The following is a 23,188-nucleotide window of genomic DNA, read 5'->3' as shown; positions in this document are numbered from 1 at the left end:
CACTGGCATTTGCTGGTGGAAATCATTGATTTCTTTCATAGAAATTAATTTTGTTCATTAAAGAACAAACACAATAAAGGCTGTTACATTTGATCATCTTTTGCAGGAGAGGATACTATAATTTGTGCCTCAGTAACCAGTTCAGAGACTCACCCTTGCTCTGTATCTCACTATGGAATTATCTGGCAAGTTGGACTAGATTGATTATGGGTCAAATGAATAAGAAACAAAAGCTGCGTGTAGCCGACCTTATAAGAATAATGTCTCATCAGCCAAAGAAAACTGATCTCCCTTTTCAGTACCAGTGAATTTATAATTAGTTTAATGTGTCCAGTTCAGGCACCCAGTCCTAGAAGATGATCTAGAACGATGGACACATGGCCTGTTTTATGTTGAGGGAACTGGGCTTCAGTCTGGAGACGGAGGCTAAGGGGGACAGTTTGATAGTTCCATACATTCCATACAAAGGGAACAGAGCCAAAGATGATAACACTGTAAATGAGCAGCCATAAGGTAGGCCAGCTTCAGCTTGAACGTCAGGTGAAGTTAAGCCACTAGTGATAGGGCACTGGGCAGGCTTCCCAGAAAGATGATAAAATCTCTGTCCTTTGGGGTGTTCTAGATCAACTTAGAAAAAGCTGTGACAGAGATGATGTGGTGCTGAGCCCTCGTGCTTTGAGCAGGAGGTTGGTCAGGCTGACAACCAGATGTTCCTTTCAAACAGCAACAGTGTGGCTTTGTGACTGTATGATTTTTCTGCATTTGAAATCACTTTGATAGGAATTTAATGTATTCAATAATTCAATTGTTTTTGAAATGGATTGCAAAAGATGCAAAGAAAGAAGATATTTGTGTCAAGATGCACTCACGTGAATGATAAAAGTAAATGAATTCAAATCAAGCATTTCCTTTGTACTTTTAAGGTTCAGCAGAGGAGAAAAAAGGAAAATGTTTCTTCTTTTTTGAAAAATCAAACAGAAATGTCTACTTACAGGAAGTTATAAGGAAATGTCTACTTATAGGAAGTTAGGAAACTTCTTTCCTAATGGTTTTTAGCTCTGTTATTTATTTATTTTTAAGTCTGGTTAATGTCTCTGACATGTGCCCCTGGAAGAGAGCAAAGCTCTCTGGAGAGGTTGTCTGGGCATCAGGTAGGGGTTTCAGTGCCTCCTGGCATGGAGTCGCCAGTCACTAAGAGAATGCCAGATAATGGTATTCCGGGAGCTACATCCTGCCAGGGACTCTCCCTCACTCTCTGTCTTGAATCCCTGGTTCGGCACAGAACCCTGGAGCCAAGTGCTTTACAAAAACATGCTGTGTTCTGGGGCCTGCAAGGGTGTTCTGCTTGCTGTCTGGTTCTTTATGAGGTGAGACTCCTTGGTGTGATGTCACAGTTGTTGTGGCAGCCACGGGAGCGGTGGCCCAGTCTCTTGTGGGACCCGCAGGGAGAGGACCAGAGAGAGCTTTGTGTCTATCTGGAGATTTCCTGCAGTGATGGAGCGGCTGAGAGCCTTTCGAGGTGAGGTCCCTCCACCTCTCTGGACACAGTAATACTGCCTCAGCTCGTGTGTGCCACTAATGTCTGTTTAGGATGTGCCAGCAGCACTGTCCTTGCTCTGCTGAATGCAGCCACCCACCGTGGTTTCCCCAGTACCCCAGCAAGGGGAAGGCTCTCTCTCCCATCTCCCAGCGGACCCACACACGTGCCAGAACAGCTCACCCCACGCTGTGGGGCTGAGGAGTGTTCATCCCAGAGCTGGCTGGATGCTTGGCGCTGGCTCCAAGCAACACCAGCAGCAGCTTCTCTGCTCTTTCAGGTCTCTTCGCCTGTGTGGGCTGCATGCCCAGATGTATGCGTCGCAGGGAGGCAAGCCCTGTCCCTTCCTGTGGCGTGACTTTGCTGCTGCAGCGCCTGCAAGACCAGGAGGTGAGCTGGGGACATCCAACCATCAATCCTTGCCCTGTCCCAGTGGTCTCGTGGTTGCCAGGCCCCAGAAGCACACTGGCATATTGATGGGTGGCAGCGGGCAAAGTGAGTGTGATTGATCCCTGTCCCCAGGGTGACCGACAGCAGGTTTACTGCGAGTTGGAGAGCGTCTTGTGGGAAGATGACAGCCGCCCGCCATGCGGAGTGGTGAACCGGCTGCTGGCAGAGGTGTCCCAGGACCTGACAGCAGCTCAGGTGAGGGGTCACTCCCAAAGGCAAAGGGAGCCGCCTGCCCACATTGGTGTTCTCCTGGTGGACAGTGGTGGCTTAGCCCTTCCAAGGGCCTCAAGTAGTTTCCTGTGCTGTGTGTCACCCGTGACTCTTTTTCAGGGAGTGACAGACAGTGTAAGGATGGCTGCCAGCAACGTCCTGGTGGCTCTGGCCCGGATGAACTTCAGCTTGGTGATGGCTGAGCTCCAGGGCCACCTGAAGGCCAAGGGGGATATGTCCAAGGAGTTTCTGCTCATCACTCTAAGCAAACTGTTCAGAAGCTACGGTAAAGTGCCCTCAGCCCCCTCACATTGATGACAACTGGGGAAAGAGGAAAGACCCCACTTTGCAGCCCCTCTTCCCTCACTGCTGATGCTCTCCTTCCCCTCTGCAGCTCCACAGTGCATCCCCTTCATGCGGCTGACGCTGGCTGGCCTGTGCAGTGTGGTGGGCCAGGTGAGAAGTGGCCAGACCCTGAGCATCACTTGTACTGGTGAGTACCGGCCCCAGAGCAGGGGGGCTCGGGACACCCCTTGCATCTCACCCTACTGCAGACTCTCAGGGGCTCTCTCACTATCTCTTTATTAATTAATTAATCATTTATTTGTTTTGGTTTGGTTTTTTTCAGTTGTGAAACAATGGTCAGAAGGAATCAAGTTTCACTTGTCCTCTGGACAGCAATGCCCCTGGCCTGCCAAAGAGAAAGAGCAGATCTGTGAGAATCTTTACCAGCTCTTCTGCTCTGTGCTGAGGGACTGGCAGGACTGCAAGGAGGAAAAGGTGAGCACTGCTGCATTCTCAGCTTGGGATGGCAGTGTGCACATCTATGTTGGCAGCTCTGTCTGTGCCCAGCAGGCTGAGAGCAGAAGGGTGATGAGAGGGAGTGGGCTGGCTCTGCAAAGGGCCCTGAACTGGCTCTGTGCTTGGGGCTGGATCTCTCTGCCAGGGAGAAGCCTCATGTCACAGCACTGTGGTAGGGTGAGCTGGGGATGAAGGTGTGGGGAAAACCTTCCTGCCCTCCAGAGTGAGCCCATCTCCTGCTGGGTACAGGGATATGGGGAAAGTGAAGGGAAAGAGAAAGCCCTCTCTGTAGAAAGGGCAGAGCTTCAGTCTTTGACGCTGGGCCTCTGCTATCCCTCTCCAGGACAAACAGACCATCCTCAGGGCTGTGGCTGCCATGATGGCTGTCCTCCTGCAACAGGAGCTGCACCGAGAGCATGTCTGGGAGCAGCTCCTCTGCCTCATTCACGAGTATCAGGAGGTCCAAGACACCTGCAGGATGGCCAAGGTGAGATGTTGTGCAGGGCTCAGTGTGGATGTGGGGCCCATGCAAGTGCCAAGAGGGGACAGGGGGATGGAGGGAGGAGGCAAGGAGCCCTTGGGGAAAGAAGGAACAGGTGTTCAAGGGAATTCTGAGGCTTTCTAAGCTCTTCAGTCAAGGAAGGAACAATCCAGACAGGAGCCAGAAGGGAGCCACGAGTCACTGGGGCCCATCTCCTGGGGATGAGAGGCTTTGCCACCACCAGCATGGGGCTCTGAGTGCCTGAAGAGCTCTGTGCTAACAACTAGGGGGACCATGTCCAGTTGCATCTGATGGAGGAGAAGAGGGCTGCTGGGTGGGAAACTCCTGCAAAGGATGCCCAAACAGGGCTCGGTTGAGAGCAGAGAGACTCTCTTGGTGCTGCTGGGATGGGGGACAAACAAGAGCACCTGTGTGGGAGCTTCTCCCAGCAGAAACACTATTGGGAAACAGTGTCTCTCCTCCTGAGTGGCTAAACGTAGCTTCAGCCCTTTCTTCCTCTCCTGATCTCTTGCAGAGCCTCACTATCTTCATGGAGGCCTTAGAGGGCATTGAGACTCTCATTCCCAAGGACAAGTTTCTGGCCATCACCAGTGCTGTGTTCTATGAGGTAAGGGGAGCCTATCCTTGTGCCCACAGCAGTTTCCCTCTTGGCTAAGTCTCAGGAAGACTGCAGAGCTCCGAGCCTCTGACAGCTGCTCAGCCTTAGCTCCTGGATGCCTGTGATTGCTCCAGAGCTGTGTGTTTGCCCCTGAGGATGCTGTGGAGCAAGCTGGGTTTTGTCTGTATGATGTCCTCTGCTTGAGAGTGCCAAGGGTGACAAGAGGTGGCAGCAGTTTCTTTTCCGTCCTCAATGCTGATGCAATTTCCTCAAATGGACCTTGTTCCCACAGCTGTCTGCCAACACCAAGCAGCACAGCGAGGCTGATAGTGCAGATCTAACCCACTGCATCCTGCTGCAGGGTAAGGAGAAGAGCTTTGGCGATGTTTGTTGGTGCCTGGTCCAAATCCTCTCTCACAAACCCCAGAAATGGGTATGAGTTTCTTGCTAACACAGCGTGGGTTTTCCTCCCTGCAGCCCGGATCTGCCCGGAGGAAACAGTTCTGTTCCTGCAGTCGCAGATAGGCAGTGAGAAGGAGGATGAATGCGTGACAGCCCTGGGATTGCTCGGTGCTCTGGCTCGCTCTGGTGGTTAGTACCACGGGTCGGGACTTCCAGAGGTCCCTATTGCCATCTGGGTTGTGCCTCCACGCATACTTTTGCACATCTCTTGCAGAGCCCATGATGACAGAGAAGCTGCCCCAGATTGCAGAGGCTGTGCAGTGTCTGAGCAGTGACCTCAGGACACAGGTGAGCTGGTTTGGGAAAGTGTTTTTGGGTTGTTGATGCTGCTGCCAAGATGGGCAGGGCTGGGTTGACCAGAGAGACCCTGGAGCACTGACTACATGGTTGTGATGTGATGGCTCCTGTGGGGGGAGCAGGGAGAGTGGAGCAGGCAGGTCCCTGCACAGCCTGGTGCAAAGGCCTTTCCCTCACCTCAGGGACCAAGACTCTTGTTGTTTCTGCTCATGCCCGAAGGGCTGCCATGATGAGCAGGTGGCTTCCCTTTGCCATCTGACCAGGAAAATCACACCACCCAAAATTGATCCCTGGCAGGTGAGGAGGGCCATTCTGCATTTCATCAAGGATGTGCTCAGTGTTAATGCCTGGAGCTGCTCAGCTTTGGATGTAGTGGGACACATCTTCAGTGAGTTCAGCCGCACCACAGGAAGAAGGGTAAGGACAGTGGGCAGCATCTTCTTTTGAAAGACCCGCGCTGCTCAGAGGCTGGCACAGAAATACCAGTGGGGCCACACCTGAGCTTATGAGAGGCTCCTGAGAACATAACGTAACTGGCATTTCAATAACACTGTTGTGCAGGCAGCTGGAGACCTTTCTGCCCAGGAAGCTCAGGAAGAAGGAGATCTCCAAGAGCTGTGCATGGACATCCTGGGGTCACTGGATGTCTCTGTGATTGGGATGTCCAAAGTAAGTCACACCCTGCTACACTGCCGTCCCTTGCCTTTGCACCATGTGTTCCTTGCCTCATTACAACACCCCTGGTCTGTCCTCCAACGTGCTCTGAAGCTCTGAAGCACACAAATTCACAGAGCCCTCTTCATCTCTGAGCAGAGGCAGGAATGCTGACATGCTCAACTGCCTCATTCCCTACAGCTCCTGTGGCCGCGGCTGCTGCTGTATGTGGTGCCAGCCCAGTACACCGGCATGCTGATCCCGGTGTCCCGCTGCATCCAAGCCCTGGCTGAGAGAGGGGACCTGAGAGTGCAGGAAGCAGAAGAACTGGATCCCCACTTTGTCAACTCCATGTTTCAAGGTAGGAGCAAAAACTTCCCCAGTAAGCTCTGCTGACCTGTGTTAGCACCCAGTAGGGACAGCAGAGGTACATGCGGCAGGGCATGGAGCGTCTTGACATCTCACTCAGCAATTCTTTCTCCTTGCAGGTCCACTGCTGACTCCCCAGACAATGCTGGCACGCCTGTTGGTGAGTAGATGCTTCAGAGCCTGGTGCCACGATCCCTGAGGAGGAAGCAGCTTGGACATGGGCAAAGCTGTTGGATGCTCCTTGCCCGCCAGGGCAGAGCCAAGCTACTTCCCTTGTAGGGGAAGCCACTGCTCTTCTCTCCCGCTGCAGTCGTGACCTTGCTTCTCCTTGCTCTTTCTCAGGTGGTGGCAGGGAGCCCTTTTGCAGGCAGTGAACTCCAAGCTGCTGCCTTGCTGCTCATGCGAAACCTCCACAGCAGGATCCACAGAGCTGTGGGGGCCATGTGGGCTGCTGAGATCCCCCTGCTGCTGCAGTGCCTTGAAGGTAATGACTTGCGGAATCAAACTCTATAATCCAGAGATGGGTTATAAAGCAGGTATGTTTATTCCAGCGTTGCGCAGCGCCGGGTGCAAGGGGGATAGCTCCTCCAAACTTGCACACCGTAAAGAGAAAAGTGTGTTACAGATATAGGTTAAGCTAATACATAATCAATAGTCTCCTCCTCAGTTTGATTACATATTCATTACATTCCCTATGGCCCCGTTCCCCGCAACCCCATTCCCTCATTCCCCCTGACCCCATTCCCCGCGACCCTTGCCGATGTTTTGGGGTGAAATTCTTCTTCTGTTTTCTTCTTGGTGTTATCTGCTGTTATTGTTCTCCCATGTCGGCATCATCTTGCCCGGGGGGGGATCTAATCCTTCTTGTCAGAGGTCTCCGGACAGTTTCTTCTTATCTTTATTGCCCTCTTCTCTGGCTTTATTTTGACTAAGTGTCTGCAATTCCCCCTTTCCCTGCACTTTTAAATGTACAGTTACCCTTTGTCTTGGTTTCTGTGAAGTTCCCCTTTCCCTTTCTATAGCAAAGTGTTACCTTACCACCATTTTGAGGCTTTGCTCAGTCTTCAATTCCCCCCTTTTCTTTAATCTAGCAGGCTTTTACCTGCTAGATTCTTAATGGGTCTCAAAATAGGCTCCGCTCTCTACCTTTTGTCTCAGCTCATGTCTCTTCCAAACCTCGTATTCCCTTCCAGTACCTTGGTACAGACACAAAAGACATAACAACACAAGTAAAACACACCAAGAGTAGCAAGGTGATGCAGGCTAAGAAAAGCTGTTTTAGTCATCCTAAATTTGGCAATTAGTAAGTTTATTCCATGATCCAGAGAAAACTATTCCCCAATCGGTGTTATCCCTGCCTACTCCATGTTGCAATGCATCTTTGGATAAACAGGATATCTCCTTTTGGATTGTCCATCAAGCATCTGCAGCAGCATCCTCAATTGTTTCTAAGGTTACAGAAATTTTCATACAGTGGTACCCCCCTTTTCTTGGGAGTTCTGTGAACTCAATTTGCCGTTGTTGCCCTGGAAGGCCCTCTCCCATGAAGCCCACTTGTGCCCTGTTCCTGGTACTGGGACTGTACTTTGTAGTGTTGGTTTGCTCAATATATTCTCTTATCTTCCCTTATAACCAATTTCCATAAAATACTAAAGGGCATAATAATGTGTCCATTTGGGCATGCACACATCTGTCAGCTTGCTCTCTTCCTTTCTAAATCATTAATTGGACTCCTGTTCTCTTTAGAATATTTTACAGGTTTTGACTTGGCTTCAGAGATTTTAAGTTTACCGTCTGGAATTGAAGCCCTCTTCAACTGCCTGTTCTGCCATCTGATCTATCAGCTTATTTTCTGTTTCCTGTACAGTGTTACATTTCTGATGTCTTTTACAACATATAATAACCATTGGTAGATTTAAATCAGGCTGTTTTTCTTGTGTGTGAGCAATCCTTGCTCTTTTCAGATGGTACTATGAGCGTGTGGCACATATTTAGCATCTGTCCATATGATTAAAGCTCTTGTCAAGGCAGTTATTTCAGCCTTCTGAGGGAAGTCCCCACAGCTGGTGGTTGTGCTTCGATTACCTGGTCAGTAGCAGTTACTGCATGTCCTGCCTTACAGTCTCCTTGTCTCATAAAACTGCAGTTGCTGGTAAACCAGGTGTCTTCTGCATCTTCTAAGGGTTCGTCCTTCAGGTTCGACTGACCGGCTGGAATGTGCAGCTTCAGTTGATTCAAAGCAGTCATGTAATACTGGTTCTCCGGGAGTTCCGCTAAGGAAAGATACTGGGTTGACAATATTAGTCACAATTATTTCTACATCATCTTGCTCTACCAGGATGGCCTGGTATTTCAGGAATCTTTGGGGTGAGAGCCAATGAACTAATGTCCCCCTTTTGCCTCCAATACAGTAAACACTGTATGAGATATTAAAACTGGTGTCCTTTGGCCCAGTGTAGATTTATAGGCTTCTTGAATATTGAGCACCAGTGCAGCCACTGCCCTCAGGCACCATCCCTTACTCACTTCAAGCTGTTTGAGGTTTACCATCAGTCCGTAGCTGTGTATCCATGGTCAGCATCCTCCTGTCATTCCTGGGAACGTATGGAGTTCCTTGACAGTTTGCAGCTCAGGGGCTTAGCAGATGGCTTCTTTCTTGGCAGTCCTTAAGGTCCAAAGTCCAGCTGTAATTTCTGAGTTATTTGTGCTTTCTGTAAACCAAGAAACTCAGCAAACTCTCAGTCTATTGTACACAGTCCTTTTGTTGCTGTGGCATCCACATGCTCCAGTAAAGTTCCACCCTAGGATGGAGGATCCCAGGTCTCAGGCTCATGAGTTGACCAGTTCTCAAAGATCATTAAGCTATTCTCACAACCCTGGGTAACACTGTCCAGGTTAACTGAGTCTCTTCTCCCTCTATTAGGGTTTTCCTATTCAAAGGCAAATAACCTTAGGCTTTCTTTAGCCAAACCAGGCAGAAGAGACATCCCTCAAATCCAGAAGGTAAACTCCACCTATTCATTCCTTAACTTGGTTGATAAAGTGCATGGATTTTCCATCACTGAGTGTATCCATTCAACAATTCCATTACTTGTCCTCATGTCTTCTACCAAACTAAAGCACTTGCTATCCGAAAATCTAGCAAATTGGCAAAATTGGAGTTTTGTACTTGGATTCCCATTCAATTAGTAATTCAAACTCAAAAAATTATCTATTATTTCTTTTGTCCTTCTACAGTCACATATCCTCAAAGGGCACCACTTTACTCTGAGTGGGTGAGCTCTTGCTTTTAACTTGTATTTAGGGCTTAATTTTTGGCCCTGATGCCCACACCGCTAAGTGTGTCTTAATTGAGATTGCTGTGGCTCCTGGGGGTATAACATTGTTTTTCCCAGTTTGTGTTAATAGTCAGACTTACAATTCTTAATCAGCCAATATTGTTTGACCCTTAGCTCCAGTTTTATTAAATTTCTTGCCAGGGTAACCTGACAGGTACAAGAATTTCTGTATTCCTACTTGTTTTCTTAGCTTATATTTAATTAATTCCAAAAGTAAGCCTTTTCTTGTTGGGCAGTAGCACCTACTAATGTTACAAAACCATCTATAGGTAGTAAGAAGCTCCCATATCCATCAGAAAATGAACTACTTTATCCTGCTTCTTTAGCTGCAGTTTCATCGGTGTATCTGCTAGGGTTAACTTCCCAAGTTCTCATTGTTCAGTTCTGCAATCAGAGGCAATTCCTTCTCACTCAGCTTGGTCGGATTTCTCTACCAGTGTCCCACTGCATTTGCACACTGCTTTCATTCCAGTGGGGCAGAGCCCTCCCTGGGCTCTTCAAGCCTCCCTCCCCCCCCTTTCCTCGTGGGGGAACCCTGGGTCCTATGGCCCTACTCTAGCACCACAACAGTAACAGCTGTTATTATTCTCAATTCCCTGAACATCTCTGATTCTCAATCAGGTGTTTGTTTTGTTATTTGTTGTTGTTGTTGTTGTTTGTTTGTTTTCTTCTTATTGTACACCTCTCTTCAGACCTGACATCCCTGTTTTTATCTTTGCCTTCCTCAACTTTTGTCCTTCCCAAACTTTCTCACTTTCCAAACTCTAATCATTACATTTCACCTCCTCTCCAGAGCCATCCAGTGCTGCCCAGATTTCAGATTTCCCAGATCTCTGCACATGAAGGCTATTCTCACTTCCAGTGCCCTGTCCTCTCCACCTTCCCCTTTGCTGTTTACAGCAGCAGTCTCTGACCCTGGCTCCCTCTCCCACTCTGAGAGTTCTGATTGCAGGGGAACGGTGCGGGGGGGTTGTTCTCATGCCAGCACAGATAAACTCACTTTCTCTTTAACCCTTTTTCCTCTGTACACTATTCCACTATTTGTACCCTCAGTTACACTTCCACATACCCTCAACTATACTTCCGTATGCCATTAACAACTACACTTTCTTATACCAGCAAAACAGTTTGTCCCATTCCCTTCAAAACCCACAAATCAAGCAACACAGTTCTTCAGTTTCCATAAACACTCTTACTACCTTATAACTTTCCCTTAGCAATCCATATCGTTCAGTTATACACCTCTCGCCACAGAGCCAGCACTGACTGACCCACCTCCCTTACACCTCTTCGCAGGCAGAACACAGTATCACATAAATGGCTTGATGCTCATTCCACACAGACATTCCTCTATATGTTCATTGTCCCTGTCCTCTAGCTTATACATCAACCACCACTGATTACAATATTTAATCAGAATTTTTTTCGGCTCAGGGTTCCTCCTGGTTGCCCAGCGATATCTCGCCAATGTGCCAGTATACACGTCAGGGGTGAGCGCGCAGGGACCTCTTTGCTCTGTGATTTTCCCATTGTAACTTAATATAAACCACCGTATTCTTTTATAAGTAAAACCACTTCTGACACAACAGCATTGTTATGACTTATGACCACATACTTTACAAAAACCAGTAATTAATAATACAAAATAAACACGTATTAAAACATAGATAAACAAGTATTGGAGACAACTTTCGCTTCGTCCGTCCCCGGCCGTTTCCCTCGCGGGAGGACGGAACCGCGGGTCGGGACTCCGCACTCGCCCCGCAGCTGTGCTGCGTCTCACTCACACCACACTCACACGACAATTCAAACAGAATTACAATATATCATTTGTTAAGCTTAACCAAAGATGTTAAGAACACCGGTGCTAGTTGTTGACTTAGGTCACCTATATAGACAGCGCTGTACGATACCAATTATCCCAGGATTACCCAAATCACCCTGTACCAGAGAAAGCAAACAAGCTCTGCCCAATTAGCAATCACCTGAATGTGAGCAATAGCTCTTTTACCATGCGTACGACTTACTGGCCCCTTTGTAGGCACTCCCTAGGGAGTCCTAACCCAGCCGGCAACCTAACCTAACCCGTGAGCTCACATCCCTGGGGGGGAGCACGCCGACTCCACTGTGCCCTGCGTAGGACGTCTCCTCACGACTTACGGGTCCCCCATTTCACATACCTGGTCCGCCGATAGATGGTTCTTGTCTGCTCCTGCAGTGATCAGATGAGGGAGGGGAGTCCTTCCGAGAAATCTCGGGGCGCGCCAAAGGCGTCCCCCTTCTCAGCTGGTCCTGCAGCCGAACAGAGAGGGTCCCATCTGGGGTGCCAAATTGACTTGCGGAATCAAACTCTATAATCCAGAGATGGGTTATAAAGCAGGTATGTTTATTCCAGCGTTGCGCAGCGCCGGGTGCAAGGGGGATAGCTCCTCCAAACTTGCACACCGTAAAGAGAAAAGTGTGTTACAGATATAGGTTAAGCTAATACATAATCAATAGTCTCCTCCTCAGTTTGATTACATATTCATTACATTCCCTATGGCCCCGTTCCCCGCAACCCCATTCCCTCATTCCCCCTGACCCCATTCCCCGCGACCCTTGCCGATGTTTTGGGGTGAAATTCTTCTTCTGTTTTCTTCTTGGTGTTATCTGCTGTTATTGTTCTCCCATGTCGGCATCATCTTGCCCGGGGGGGGATCTAATCCTTCTTGTCAGAGGTCTCCGGACAGTTTCTTCTTATCTTTATTGCCCTCTTCTCTGGCTTTATTTTGACTAAGTGTCTGCAATTCCCCCTTTCCCTGCACTTTTAAATGTACAGTTACCCTTTGTCTTGGTTTCTGTGAAGTTCCCCTTTCCCTTTCTATAGCAAAGTGTTACCTTACCACCATTTTGAGGCTTTGCTCAGTCTTCAGTAAAGTGCTTGTGGGGAGGGAGAGGAGAAAGCAGGGAGGGGGAGGATTGAAAATGAAGCTCTCATTGTTGCAGAGGGAAAGCACTGCCTGCAGTGCAGTACTTGCTCTGCTGCTGTTCCCATTCCAGGGAGACTCGGGGACACGGATCCTCCCAGGGATCTGCCCATTCAAGGACACAGATGGGCCCTTCATGTCCCCTGAGACAGCAGTCTTGGAGCAGTTAGTTCTGTGTTCCTGCAGGGACAGTGTTTGTAGGGAGGGACAGGTCATTGTGGAAGGGGTGCAGGTCCCAGCTTAGCAGAGTTGAGTGTCCAGGCCGAGCATGGTTTGCAACAGCTCTTCTTTTGTGGCTTGATCCCAATCAAAGGTCTTTTGCTTCCTGTTGCTGTGCAGGGAAAGATGAGAGCGTCCCAGTGGAGTGGGAGCGCCGTCTGCTGAAGGTACGGCATTGCTGGGAGCTCCAGTGGAGAGAAGTGTTTGCCTGCCTCAAGGAGCCCCGCTCCTACACAAGTCACCACTGGACAGGAACAGCCTCTCAAATACTGCTGAGGAGCAGCTGCATGCCTTTGCAGTGCTGCTTCTGTCCCAAGCCAAAGAAGGGTCTTATGAGAAGAGTGGCAGGCAGCTTTAATGGGAGGGAATGCTGGGGGGAGCTGGGAGAAGGACTGTTCATCCAGGCAGCTCTCCCCAGAAGGCTGCGGCAACTTGGGAATGCGGGAAAAGGCAAAGAGCAAGGGATCATTGGCTTCTCCTGTTCTCCAACAGTTCCTGAAGGCATCTCTGGTGACCATGGAGGATGAGGACTGGACCGAGGCCCTGAGCTGTGAGCTGAGCCGATGGCTGAGCAGCTCTTCCAGCAGCTCTGGAGAAAAGGTGGGTTCTTCCTGGCTCTACCCAGCGGGGCAGCTGCAGGTACCCAACTGGGGCTGTGGCTGGTGCTCTGCACACTTGGGCTGCTCACACTGCTTCCCCAGCCCGTGCCCACCAGAGAGCCTTTCCATGCAGTCTCCCCAGGGGCTGGCTAAAGCTTGGACCTGCAGCTGCTCTCAGTGACTCCCAGGGAGTGGGTCCTTCCCACCTGGCCCTCTGCCATCAGGTCAGGCTGATGCCACATCTCAGCTTCTTCCTTCCCTTCCCATGCAGTCTTTCCTGTACAAAGCTCTGGGGACAGTGCTGGGAGCTTGTAAGAGAGTCCTCCACATCCAAAAGACGCTGCTGAAGCATCTGATAGAAGCAAACGCAGAGAAACCATCTGAGGCCCAGGTGAGCTCTCCTTCCATCCATCTTTGGCCATCATCCCTGGTCTGTCAGTGAGGCAGGGGGATTCTCCTGGCTCTGCTCTGGGCCTTTCAGTCTCCTCACTGCTGCCATTTCCCTCAGGCGATGACTGGCCCAATCACTATGGCTGTCCGTGCCAGTAGGTTCAGGCCTGCGCCAACTGCCCCTTGTTCTTTTGTGCAGGGAATGATCTCTCTTCTCAGCCATGCTGCTGAGAGCAACTTCCACACAGTCCTGGACACACTCAACATGTTTGCGTCCAAGCTGTGCAAAGGCCAGAATGCGAAGATTTCGAAGCGCAAGAAGGTGAAGCGTTACGGGTTTCCACCTTGTCTTTCTTGCACCTTATTTTCACAGCAGCTCCTGCCTAGGGAGCCCAGGTGCATCGTGTGGCACTGGAGGCTATTGAGTGAGTATCTCAAGGCATTTCTCCCCACACAGATGGAGTTGGACAGCACGAGAGCTCATGCCACACGCAGCACTATCATGCTTGCCTATGGCAGCTTAGCACTGCGAGCCTCCAAGGAACAACTGCTCGTCCACCTGGAGGGAGACATTGTGGGCAGCATCCTGCTGCTTTACAGCTTCAGCTGCCAGGTGAGAGGTTGGGGTTTGCCAGGGTGTCAGAGAATCCACTGCAGTCCCTCCATGAAGGGGGGATGCTGAGATGGGCCTTCTCTTTCCAAAGGTCCCTCGGGGAATGGTTTGTGCCCAGATGAAGATCCAAGCCCTTCCGTTAGAGTTGCCCCTGTGTGTTCCCCTTGCAGCCCTTGGCCCTTCCCGCAGTTCAAAGAATGTTCTTTTCTCTTGGGCCTCAGGACTTGCAGAACAGGCTCGCGCTGGTGCAGAGCATCACTGACTTCATCTCTGCCTTCTGTGCTGTGGGTGATTCTGCCTGTTTTAACCCTTCCTTGAAGGACAAGCTGCGGGAGATCCTCATGGTGAGTGCTTAGAGCCAGGGTTGACTGTAGCAGAGTACTGGGCTGTAGCACAAGCCTCGCTTCCCTGGAGGCATATAGGTCTCCCTCAGTTTCCATGTCTCCAGCTGGTGGGGACCTTGGGTGCTGGCAGGAAGAGGCTGGTCAGCGATCTAGGTGCACCAGCTGTGAAGCTGCTGCATCCTGCAGTGCTTCCGTGGGTAATGTGGGATTGATGGGGCTGATGTGTGGCAGTTGTGTCTGTCTCTGGGCCGGGTGGAAGAGCTCTCGTGTGCCACTTACCACTTTGACAGTGTCTCTCTGGGACTTTCAGGACTTGCTGAGGAAGTATTCTTTGGGCAGCCCTGTCTCCCCAGTGCCCCTCAAGGTGGTTCTGGCCCTGGAGCAGTTGAGGTAAGGGTGGGAGCCTCTGGGGTTGCAAGGCAGGATTGGTGGTCCTCCATTTGGGTAGCTCCTGGAGGTCTACAGGGGGCAGGGGTGAGGAGCCACATCTACAGGAGAGTCGGCTGTGATGTTGTGCCCAGCAAAGCTGAGGTTCTGGGCAGGGAGAAAAGCTCTGATGCTCCTGTCACCTGGCAGGGAAGAGAAGGGAGACCTGGGTTCTCCTTTCCTTTGGAGGGGGAGGTGGTTCACTGCTGCCAGAGAGGAGGTGGGTGTTGCTGGAACTAAAAACAGAGCTCAGCAGCACAGGGTAGGACTGTTGGCTTTGCAGCTGTCCATCAGGAGAAACTGATGTTGTCTGAACCAGTCTGGAGAGCACTGGTAAAGGCTCTTTTTGCTTTCTCTTCCTTTTTTCCTCCTGTCAGCAAGCTGAAGATCTTTTTAAGAAGCAAGGACATGTATGATTTCTTGGTTCTGTGCTTCAAGAACATTGTGATGCACCCTTCAGCGGAGATGATGACGAAGATCAGGAAGTCACAGCAAGCAGCTCGGTACCTGCAGGTAACCTGCCTTATCTTTTCCGGCCACCTCTCAGTCAGAAACCTACCTCAGCAAACACAACCCATGCTCTGGCAGCAGCCTTGATGCCACACCTCAGTCCCTTCTTCTGCTTTCAGCTTCAGCAAACATCATTGAAAGCTCTGGGCCGGCTCATGGTGGTTCTGCTGGAGACAGAGCCCAGCCGTGGCTTCTTCCAGAACATAGTCCATGTGAGTATGTGTGGGGCAAGGAATATATGATACCTGTTGATAGCGGGGACAGAGATCTGGGGACTGAGTAGACAATGAGAGAGGGAGAAATCTCCTGCTGACGTGCCAGCTCACTGCAAGCTCATAAATGGGCAGAGAAATGGGCCCTGCAGGGGGAAAGGCACAAGGGGGGCCACGTGGAACCACAGGCCAGGCCCTGAGGGAAAGTACTGGAAAAGGAGGGACAGAGAGGGGTGGCAGGAAAGGAAAGAAAAGACATCCACAGTGAGACGGATGATCTGCCTTAGGTCTTGCAGAGAGCAATGACTTCAGAGAATGTATGGGAGCGTAAGAGAGCCCTGCAAACCTGCTCCTGGCTGCTGGCTGCTTGTGAAAAGCTTCAGGTGAGTAAAGAGCCCCTCTGCATGCCCCTGGCTCCCTCCCCGGTGCCCCTGAGTTGGAAGGTGAGTTCAACCCGGCTGTGCATGCTGTCACCCACCACATGGGAAAGCACAGGCAGGAGAAGCAAGGGAGAGCTGGGGCTGCCTACAACTTTTTTCCTGCCTTTTGCTCCTGCAGAGAGGAGATGCCTGCAAACACTTTGGCACCTTGGTAGGATTGCTGGCACCTCTGACATGTGACGCCATGCTCACATCCCGTCAGTTGGCCATTACCTGTCTGAGCTCCCTTCTCCGCATCCAAGGTGAGTAGAGCAGGCACACGCTAGCCCTCTGCTTTCCTTCGCCGCACCCAGAGTCCCATGGGCTGGGGCCCTGTTTACAGGAGAGAGAGATAGTGTGCACCGCCCTCATCTTGTCCTTGCCCTGTCCTGTCTATCCTCTGTGGAAAGAGGTTCCGTTTCCAGAAGCATGACTTTCCTTTTCTCTCTGTGCTCTTTCCAGACAAGGTGACCTACACAGTCATCAAGACAGGAGACATCAGGAGCCTGTGTGAGGGGCTGAATGACTGCAGCACCGCCTCTCAGCTCCAGACCTCGTCCAAAATTGCAAGAGTAAGTGGACCCAAAAAGGAGTGCTGGGATCTTCGTGTGTAGGCTTCTGCACATCCCTCTGCTCCCCCCAACCTCTCACACCACTTCCAGAACGAGCTGTCACCCTGAGATCGCTTTTCTCAGGAAGTAGCAGGAGGCTCTGAGCTATGTCTGGCCTTCAGGTGCCCAGCACAAGGAGCTGATGTGCATGTGTGTGTGTGGCTGTGCATGTAAGTGTGTGCACTTGTATGACCGTGGCTGCTGGGGGGAGGCTTTGCATGTAAGCAAACAACATGGGTGGAGAAGCTGAGAGAAGGCTCAATCACTGTAGGTATGAATAGCAGGGTATGGACAGCAGGAGCGTTGTGATGGCCACTTGAATGACCAGCAAGCTGCTGAACTGAGAATGCCCTCAAGACCGCTTTGTGTTTTGAAGAGCTGCTGCAGATCTGTGATGGGATCTCTCCTGCTTCTCATTTCTCTGCAGATCGTGTGCAGAAACTTCCCCCTGGAACATGCCGCAGACTTCATGTTGGCCATCAAGGACACTTTCCAGAAGGCCAAAGGAATGCGTGTGCGTGCTGCTGGGAAGTGGATGATCACCTTTCTGCAGATGAATGGAAAGGACATCCATCAGGACGTAAGTGACTTTCTTCCATGTGTCTTGTACTCTGACTGTTGCATTACGCCTTGTGCTGTTTGCCTCTTGTGCTAAAGAAGCATAGCCTGAGTGCAGAGCCAGGGTTTGGACAGAGTGGCTGGCATAAAATGTAGGCTTAGGCCTTGGCAGCATGTCAGGGGAACAAGCACTGCTCATGTGCTGAATGTCCATGGTTAGGTCCTGTAGAGTCAAGGATGCAGCAAGTCATTCTTTTCCGCCTTCTTCTTTCAGATGCTGGTGATCCTCTACATTCTGCGCAGATGCACGTTGTCCTTGCAGCAGAGCACGTTCATGCCCTTCCTGTTCCAGGCAGTGGTCATTCTCACCCGCTGTAATGCAGAGGCCATAGTTGGCCACTTCTCCCGGCTGCCTGAGTCGACGGACAGGTATTGGCACTCCTGCCCTTGCTGTTGCTACTCTCCCAGTTGTAGCTTGCCTCTGTCAGAGGGAAGCAGCAGCTTTTCTTTTTCTTCTCAAAGTCTGTTTGAGGTGAAATTTACTCAGTCACAATTTGAGGCTCTCTTTTTTCTAGCGAGACGTGGAGGATAATAAGAAAGTTTTGTCTTCAACGGTGGAGCCGGTAGAAAAGAGAAGGGAAAGGAAGGGAAGGGAAGGAAAAAGGGAAGGAAAATAGGAAGGGAAGGGAAGGGAAAAAGGGAAGGGAAAAGAAGGGAAGGAAAAGAAGGGAAGGGAAGGGAACGGAAGGGAAGGGAAAGAAAAGGGAACGAAAAAAAGGGAAGGGAAGGGAAAAGAAGGGAAAAGAAGGGAAAAGGAAGTAAGGGAAAAAGGGAAGGGAAGGGAAAAGAAGAAAAAAGAAGGGAAAAGAAGGGAAAAGAAGGGAAAGAAAAGGGAAGGAAAAAAAGGGAAGGGAAGGGAAGGGAAGGGAAGGGAAGGGAAGGGAAGGGAAGGGAAGGGAAGGGAAGGGAAGGGAAGGGAAGGGAAGGGAAGGGAAGGGAAAGGAAAGGAAAAGAAGGGAAAAGAAGGGAAGGGAAAGGAAGGGAAAAGAAGGGAAAGAAAAGGGAAGGGAAAAGAAGGGAAAAGAAGGGAAAAGAAGGGAAAGAAAAAGGGAAGGGAATAGAAGGGAAGGGAAGGGAAGGGAAGGGAAGGGAAGGGAAGGGAAGGGAAGGGAAGGGAAGGGAAGGGAAGGGAAGGGAAGGGAAGGGAAGGGAAGGGAAGGGAAGGGGAAGGGAAGGGGAAGGGAAGGGAGGGGAAGGGAAGGGAAGGGAAGGGAAGGGAAGGGAAGGGAAGGGAAGGGAAGGGAAGGGAAGGGAAGGGAAGGGAAGGGAAGGGAAGGGAAGGGAAGGGAAGGGAAGGGAAGGGAAGGGAAGGGAAGGGAAGGGAAGGGAAGGGAAGGGAAAAGAAGGGAAGGGAAGGGAAGGGAAAGGAAGGGAAGGGAAGGGAAGGGAAAAGAAGGGAAAAGAAGGGAAAAGAAGGGAAAAGAAGGGAAGGGAAGGGAAGGGAAGGGAAGGGAAGGGAAGGGAAGGGAAGGAAAGGAAAGGAAAGGAAAGGAAAGGAAAGGAAAGGAAAGGAAAGGAAAGGAAAGGAAAGGAAAGGAAAGGAAAGGAAAGGAAAGGAAAGGAAAGAAAGGAAAGGAAAGGAAAGGAAAGGAAAGGAAAGGAAAGGAAAGGAAAGGAAAGGAAAGGAAAGGAAAGGAAAGGAAAGGAAAGGAAAGGAAAGGAAAGGAAGGGGAAGGGGAAGGGGAAGGGGAAGGGAAGGAAAGGAAAAAGGAAGGAAAAAAGGGAAGGGAAAGGAAGGGAAGGGAAGAACAAAATGAGAGAGGAGGGAAGGGGGAAGGAGGGGTGAGGGAGGGGTGTGGAAGGAGAGAAGTACAGGAGTGGAAGGGGAGAGGGAAAAAAAGAGAAGGTAAAAAAGACAAGAGGAGAGAAGAGGAGAGGAGAGGAGAGGAGAGGAGAGGAGAGGAGAGGAGAGGAGAGGAGAGGAGAGGAGAGGAGAGGAGAGGAGAGGAGAGGAGAGGAGAGGAGAGGAGAGGAGAGGAGAGGAGAGAAGAGAGGGAAGAGAAGAGAAGAGAAGAGAAGAGAAGAGAAGAGAAGAGAAGAGAAGAGAAGAGAAGAGAAGAGAAGAGAAGAGAAGAGAAGAGAAGAGAAGAGAAGAGAAGAGAAGAAAAGAGAAGAGAAAGAAGAGAAGAGGAGAAGAGAAAGGAGAGAAGAGAAAATGAGCTAAAAACTTGAATTATTTACTTAATAAATTAAATGCCAGAATCCTGGCTATGAAGTGAGTTGGTTTTTTTTGTTTTTGTTTTTGTTTTTGGTTATTTTTTTTTGTTTGTTTGTTTGTTTTTTTAACCAAGTCATCATTTTAATAGCTGCTGTCTCTTCTCCATAACTGTTACAGAATCAGAGTCACTAAAAGTCAGGGATTGGAAGGAACCTTGCAAGATCATCTAGACCAATCCCCCTGCCTTAGCAGGAACCCCTAGGATAGGTCACACAGAAATTCGTCCTGGCAGGTTTTGAATTTCTCCAGAGTAGGAGACCCCACAACCCTTCTGGGCAGCCCATTCTGATGTTCTGTTACCCTCTCCATGAAAAAGTTTTTTCTCATATTTCTGTGGAACCTCCTATTTTGCAGCTTGTACCCATTTCTTCTTGTCCCATCACCAGATGTCGTTGAGAAGAGCCTGGCTCCATCCTCCTGACACATAACCTTTACAGATTTATAAACGTTAATGAGGTTACCTCTCAGTCTTGTCTTCTCCAAACTAAGGAGACCCAGATCCTTCAGCCTTTCCTCATAAGGGAGATGTCCAGTCACTTTATCATCTTTGTCTCTCTTCACTGGACTCTCTCAAGAAGTTCCCTGTCCTTGAATGGAGGAGCCCAGAACTGGACACAGTACTCCAGATGTTGTCTCACCAGGGCAGAGTAGAGGGGGAGGAGAACCTCTTTTGACCTACTAACTACATCCCTTCTGGTACACCCTAGGGTGCCATTGGCCTTCTTGGCTACAGGGCAAAGAGCTGGCTCATGGTCACCTTGCTGTTCACCAAAACCTCCAGACCCCTTTCCCCATCTCCAACAGGTCAGCCTATACTGGTATTTGGAATTTTTCTTTCCCAGATACAAGACTCTATGCTTGCCTTGTTAAATTTCATTAAATGTCCCCCTGTCCAACTCTCCAGACTGTCTTGGTCTGGCTGGGTGGCAGCACAGCCTTCTAATGCGCCAACCCTGTCTTGTGTCCTCCCAGTCTTGTGCTGACCATTTTCCCTCATCCAAGTAATTGATGAATATATTGAATAGCACTGGTCCCAGTACCTATCCCTGAGTAACTCCACTAGATACACTTCTCCAACCAGACTCACTCTGTCCCACTGACCACAACTCACTGACATCTTCCCATCACAGTCCACCTCACAGCTTGATCATCCAGACCACACTTTCACAGTTTAGCTGCAAGGTTGCTGTGGGAGATGGTGTCAAATGCTTTACTGAAATCAAGATAGACCACATTCACCGGTTGGATCATCTGTCCACCTGGTTATTTCTTCATAAAAAGCTATCAGGTTAGTCAAGCATGACTTCCCCTTGGTAAAGCCATGCTGACTGCCCCTAGTGACCCTCTTATCCTTGAAATGTCTAGAGGCAGAGCCAAGGATATGTTGTTTCATCACCTTTCCATGGATGGAGGTGAGGCTGATCAGTCTACAGTTACCTCGGTCCTCCTTCTTGGCCTTTCTGAAGGCTGGAGTAGCATTTGTTTTCCTCCAGTCCTCAGGCACGTCTCTTGTTTCACATGACTTACCAAAGATGGTGGAGAGTGGCCTAGCAGTGCCTTCTGCCAGCTCCCTCAGCATCTGCAGGTGCATCTTATCAGGACCCATGTATTTATGGGTGTCTAGATTGCTTAACTGGTCATTAACCCAGTCCTCATCAGCTGAGGTAAACTCCTTGATCCTGACTTCCTCTGCAGCCTTAGGGGTACAGGACTCCTCAGGACAGCCTCAAGACTACCTTTGTTATCTACTGTCCATCACAGTTTGCATATCTGTTGGTTTAATTTTTCCATTTTCTGACTTTATCTTTTATGTTGAACAGCTGTTCATTGGAGAAGTCTCTTGACAAATCATACAGCCTTTAATTCTATATTATGATGGACAAATGACAAAGTGCTTATATATGAAGCAATATTCAACTTCTGTTCTTCATGTACCATGACAAGCGCTGCTGAGATAGAATTTCTAAAAGTGCTGCCAAAGAAATGTTCCACCTTGTCCCCTGTAATGTATTTAATGAGATGTTTAAATTCTACTGTAATCCAAGTGACCAGCAGCTCATTCTCTTCCACGCCAACCTGTTTGCACAGTGAATTCCTAGAAAGGAGACAAAATCTAACATTCACCAACAGAAAGACTTCTAATGTGAACTAATTTATTTATTTATTTTTTAATATCTCTGTGACAGTTTCAGGAGTGCTCTTAAGATGATTTACCTGTAAACAAGGTGTAAAACTGTCTTCACTTAGAAAAAGCCTAGTTATGATTATTTCTACTAGCCAGATGGGATTCGCCAATATCTCTCGTCTATGTGTAGAACATTAGTAATATATTTTGATGCAGTTAATTTCTTTTCCTCATTTAGTTAGACTGAAGTCTCAAACACAGTGGGCCATCCTCAGAAACATGGTCTGCTCTAGAAATTCTGCAGAATGGCACAAGGAAGACTCTACATATAAAATGACAGGCGTTTTCCTTCCAGTAAAATTCTCACAGTTAAAGCTTATTGTTCCCTAACATACTTTTAGTTACAGTATCCTAATTTGAAAACATCAACCCTTTTAATTTTAAGGAGGAAAAGCTTATCAGGTTATTTTCCACACAATCCTATTTTCTATCCTCTCCGAGAAAGAGAGAGAGAGGAAAAAAAAGGCCTTATGAGTGTAAAACTTCCTTATAAATAAAAAAAAGCAGCTGAAGTTTCAATACAGTTAATTCTAGTGAAGACAATCACCAAGCACTGTCTTATGAAGTTCAGAACTGTGCATTGTGACTTCCAGACAACAAAGCCTGGAGACAACAAAGCCTAGGAAGAAATGGAAATATGCTGGAGAGAGACAAATGTTACAGAAGAAAAATTTGTGAAGGGTGTAGTCCATAGAGGTTGAAATAAAAGCTATACAAATATTATGCATGCCTGCAGATAGCAACTAATGCAGAATCCATCAAATGGTTCATTAGGGATTAGCAAAATCTGAATTAAGGGTATTGGAAGACTCGTGCAGAACTCCATCAAGATCATTTTGTAGTCAACAATGACATTTAGAAAACATGCATATATAATCTTTATTCTTCACATGCTGTCCTTCTCATTGCAGTGGCTCTGCTACAGTATGGAGGGATCTTAGAATCATAGAATCATAGAATAATTCTGGTTGGAAAAGACCTCAAAGACCATCAAGACCAACTGCAGCCTAACCATAGTACCCTAACTCTTAACAACCCTCTGCTAAATCATCTCTCTCAGCACCACATCCAAATGGCTCTTAAACACATTCAGGGATGGTGACTCAACCACCTCCCTAGGGAGCCTATTCCAGTGTTTAACTACCCTTTCTCTGAAGACGTGTTTCCTAATGTCCAAACTAAACTTACCTTGGTGCAACTTGAGGCCATTTCCTCTTGTCCTGTCACCGGCCAGCAGTGAGAAGAGACTCGCCCTGCTCTCTCTGTAAGCACCTTTCAGATACTGGAAGAGAGCAATAAAGTCTCCCCTCAGCCTCCTTTTCCCCAGACTAAACAGCTCCTGCTCCTTCAGACTCTCCTCATAGGGCTGATTTTCCAAGCCCTTCACAAGCCTTGTTGCCCTTCTCTGGACCTGCTCCAGTACCTCCATGTCTTTCCTGTGCTGAGGTGCCCCAAACTGAACACAGTACTTGAGGTGAGGCCTTACCCTTATCCGCTAAGTAGGTCAGCTTGTCATAGACAGGCTTAAAATATGTGAACATACCTCACTGTGGATATAAATGCTCACCCTGATCTTTTTGGAGTCATCTGTGTACTCTGAAGGTCTTGGTAGCTTTCACATATTGCACAAAATTGTGCCC

General features: G+C 49.0%; 1 protein-coding gene across 1 annotated transcript; it reads left to right on the top strand.

The window, feature by feature from the left end:
• The first annotated feature begins 1,372 nt into the window (after nucleotides 1–1,372).
• LOC146762640 (maestro heat-like repeat-containing protein family member 2B) lies at nucleotides 1,373–17,974 on the top strand. Its single transcript, XM_085549885.1, has 31 exons — nucleotides 1,373–1,519; nucleotides 1,818–1,927; nucleotides 2,060–2,182; nucleotides 2,318–2,483; nucleotides 2,592–2,690; nucleotides 2,826–2,977; nucleotides 3,342–3,485; nucleotides 4,015–4,107; nucleotides 4,391–4,460; nucleotides 4,576–4,689; nucleotides 4,775–4,848; nucleotides 5,155–5,274; nucleotides 5,419–5,526; nucleotides 5,713–5,872; nucleotides 6,000–6,040; nucleotides 6,223–6,364; nucleotides 12,524–12,570; nucleotides 12,896–13,003; nucleotides 13,274–13,393; nucleotides 13,592–13,714; nucleotides 13,850–14,005; nucleotides 14,227–14,349; nucleotides 14,660–14,739; nucleotides 15,153–15,288; nucleotides 15,405–15,497; nucleotides 15,785–15,880; nucleotides 16,056–16,179; nucleotides 16,379–16,488; nucleotides 16,955–17,107; nucleotides 17,360–17,514; nucleotides 17,661–17,974. Exons 1-31 carry the CDS (start codon nucleotides 1,495–1,497, stop codon nucleotides 17,710–17,712), a joined length of 3,417 nt encoding a protein of 1,138 aa, XP_085406011.1. The 5' UTR covers nucleotides 1,373–1,494; the 3' UTR covers nucleotides 17,713–17,974.
• The last annotated feature ends 5,214 nt before the right edge of the window (nucleotides 17,975–23,188 follow it).

The sequence above is a fragment of the Coturnix japonica genome, chromosome 1 (assembly GCF_054131305.1).
Source record: "Coturnix japonica strain WE chromosome 1, WE-NBRP24, whole genome shotgun sequence".
NCBI classification, from domain to species: Eukaryota; Metazoa; Chordata; class Aves; order Galliformes; family Phasianidae; genus Coturnix; species Coturnix japonica.
This window is presented reverse-complemented; position numbering and strand designations above follow the sequence as displayed.

Bases quoted from the DNA above. Each gene is read 5' to 3' on its own strand.
- LOC146762640 (XM_085549885.1), top strand. From the start codon at position 1,495: ATGGAGCGGCTGAGAGCCTTTCGAG. The intron at 15,289-15,404 runs GTAACCTGCCTT...TTCTGCTTTCAG, and splicing joins AAGCAGCTCGGTACCTGCAG to CTTCAGCAAACATCATTGAA. The intron at 16,180-16,378 runs GTGAGTAGAGCA...TGCTCTTTCCAG, and splicing joins CTCCCTTCTCCGCATCCAAG to ACAAGGTGACCTACACAGTC.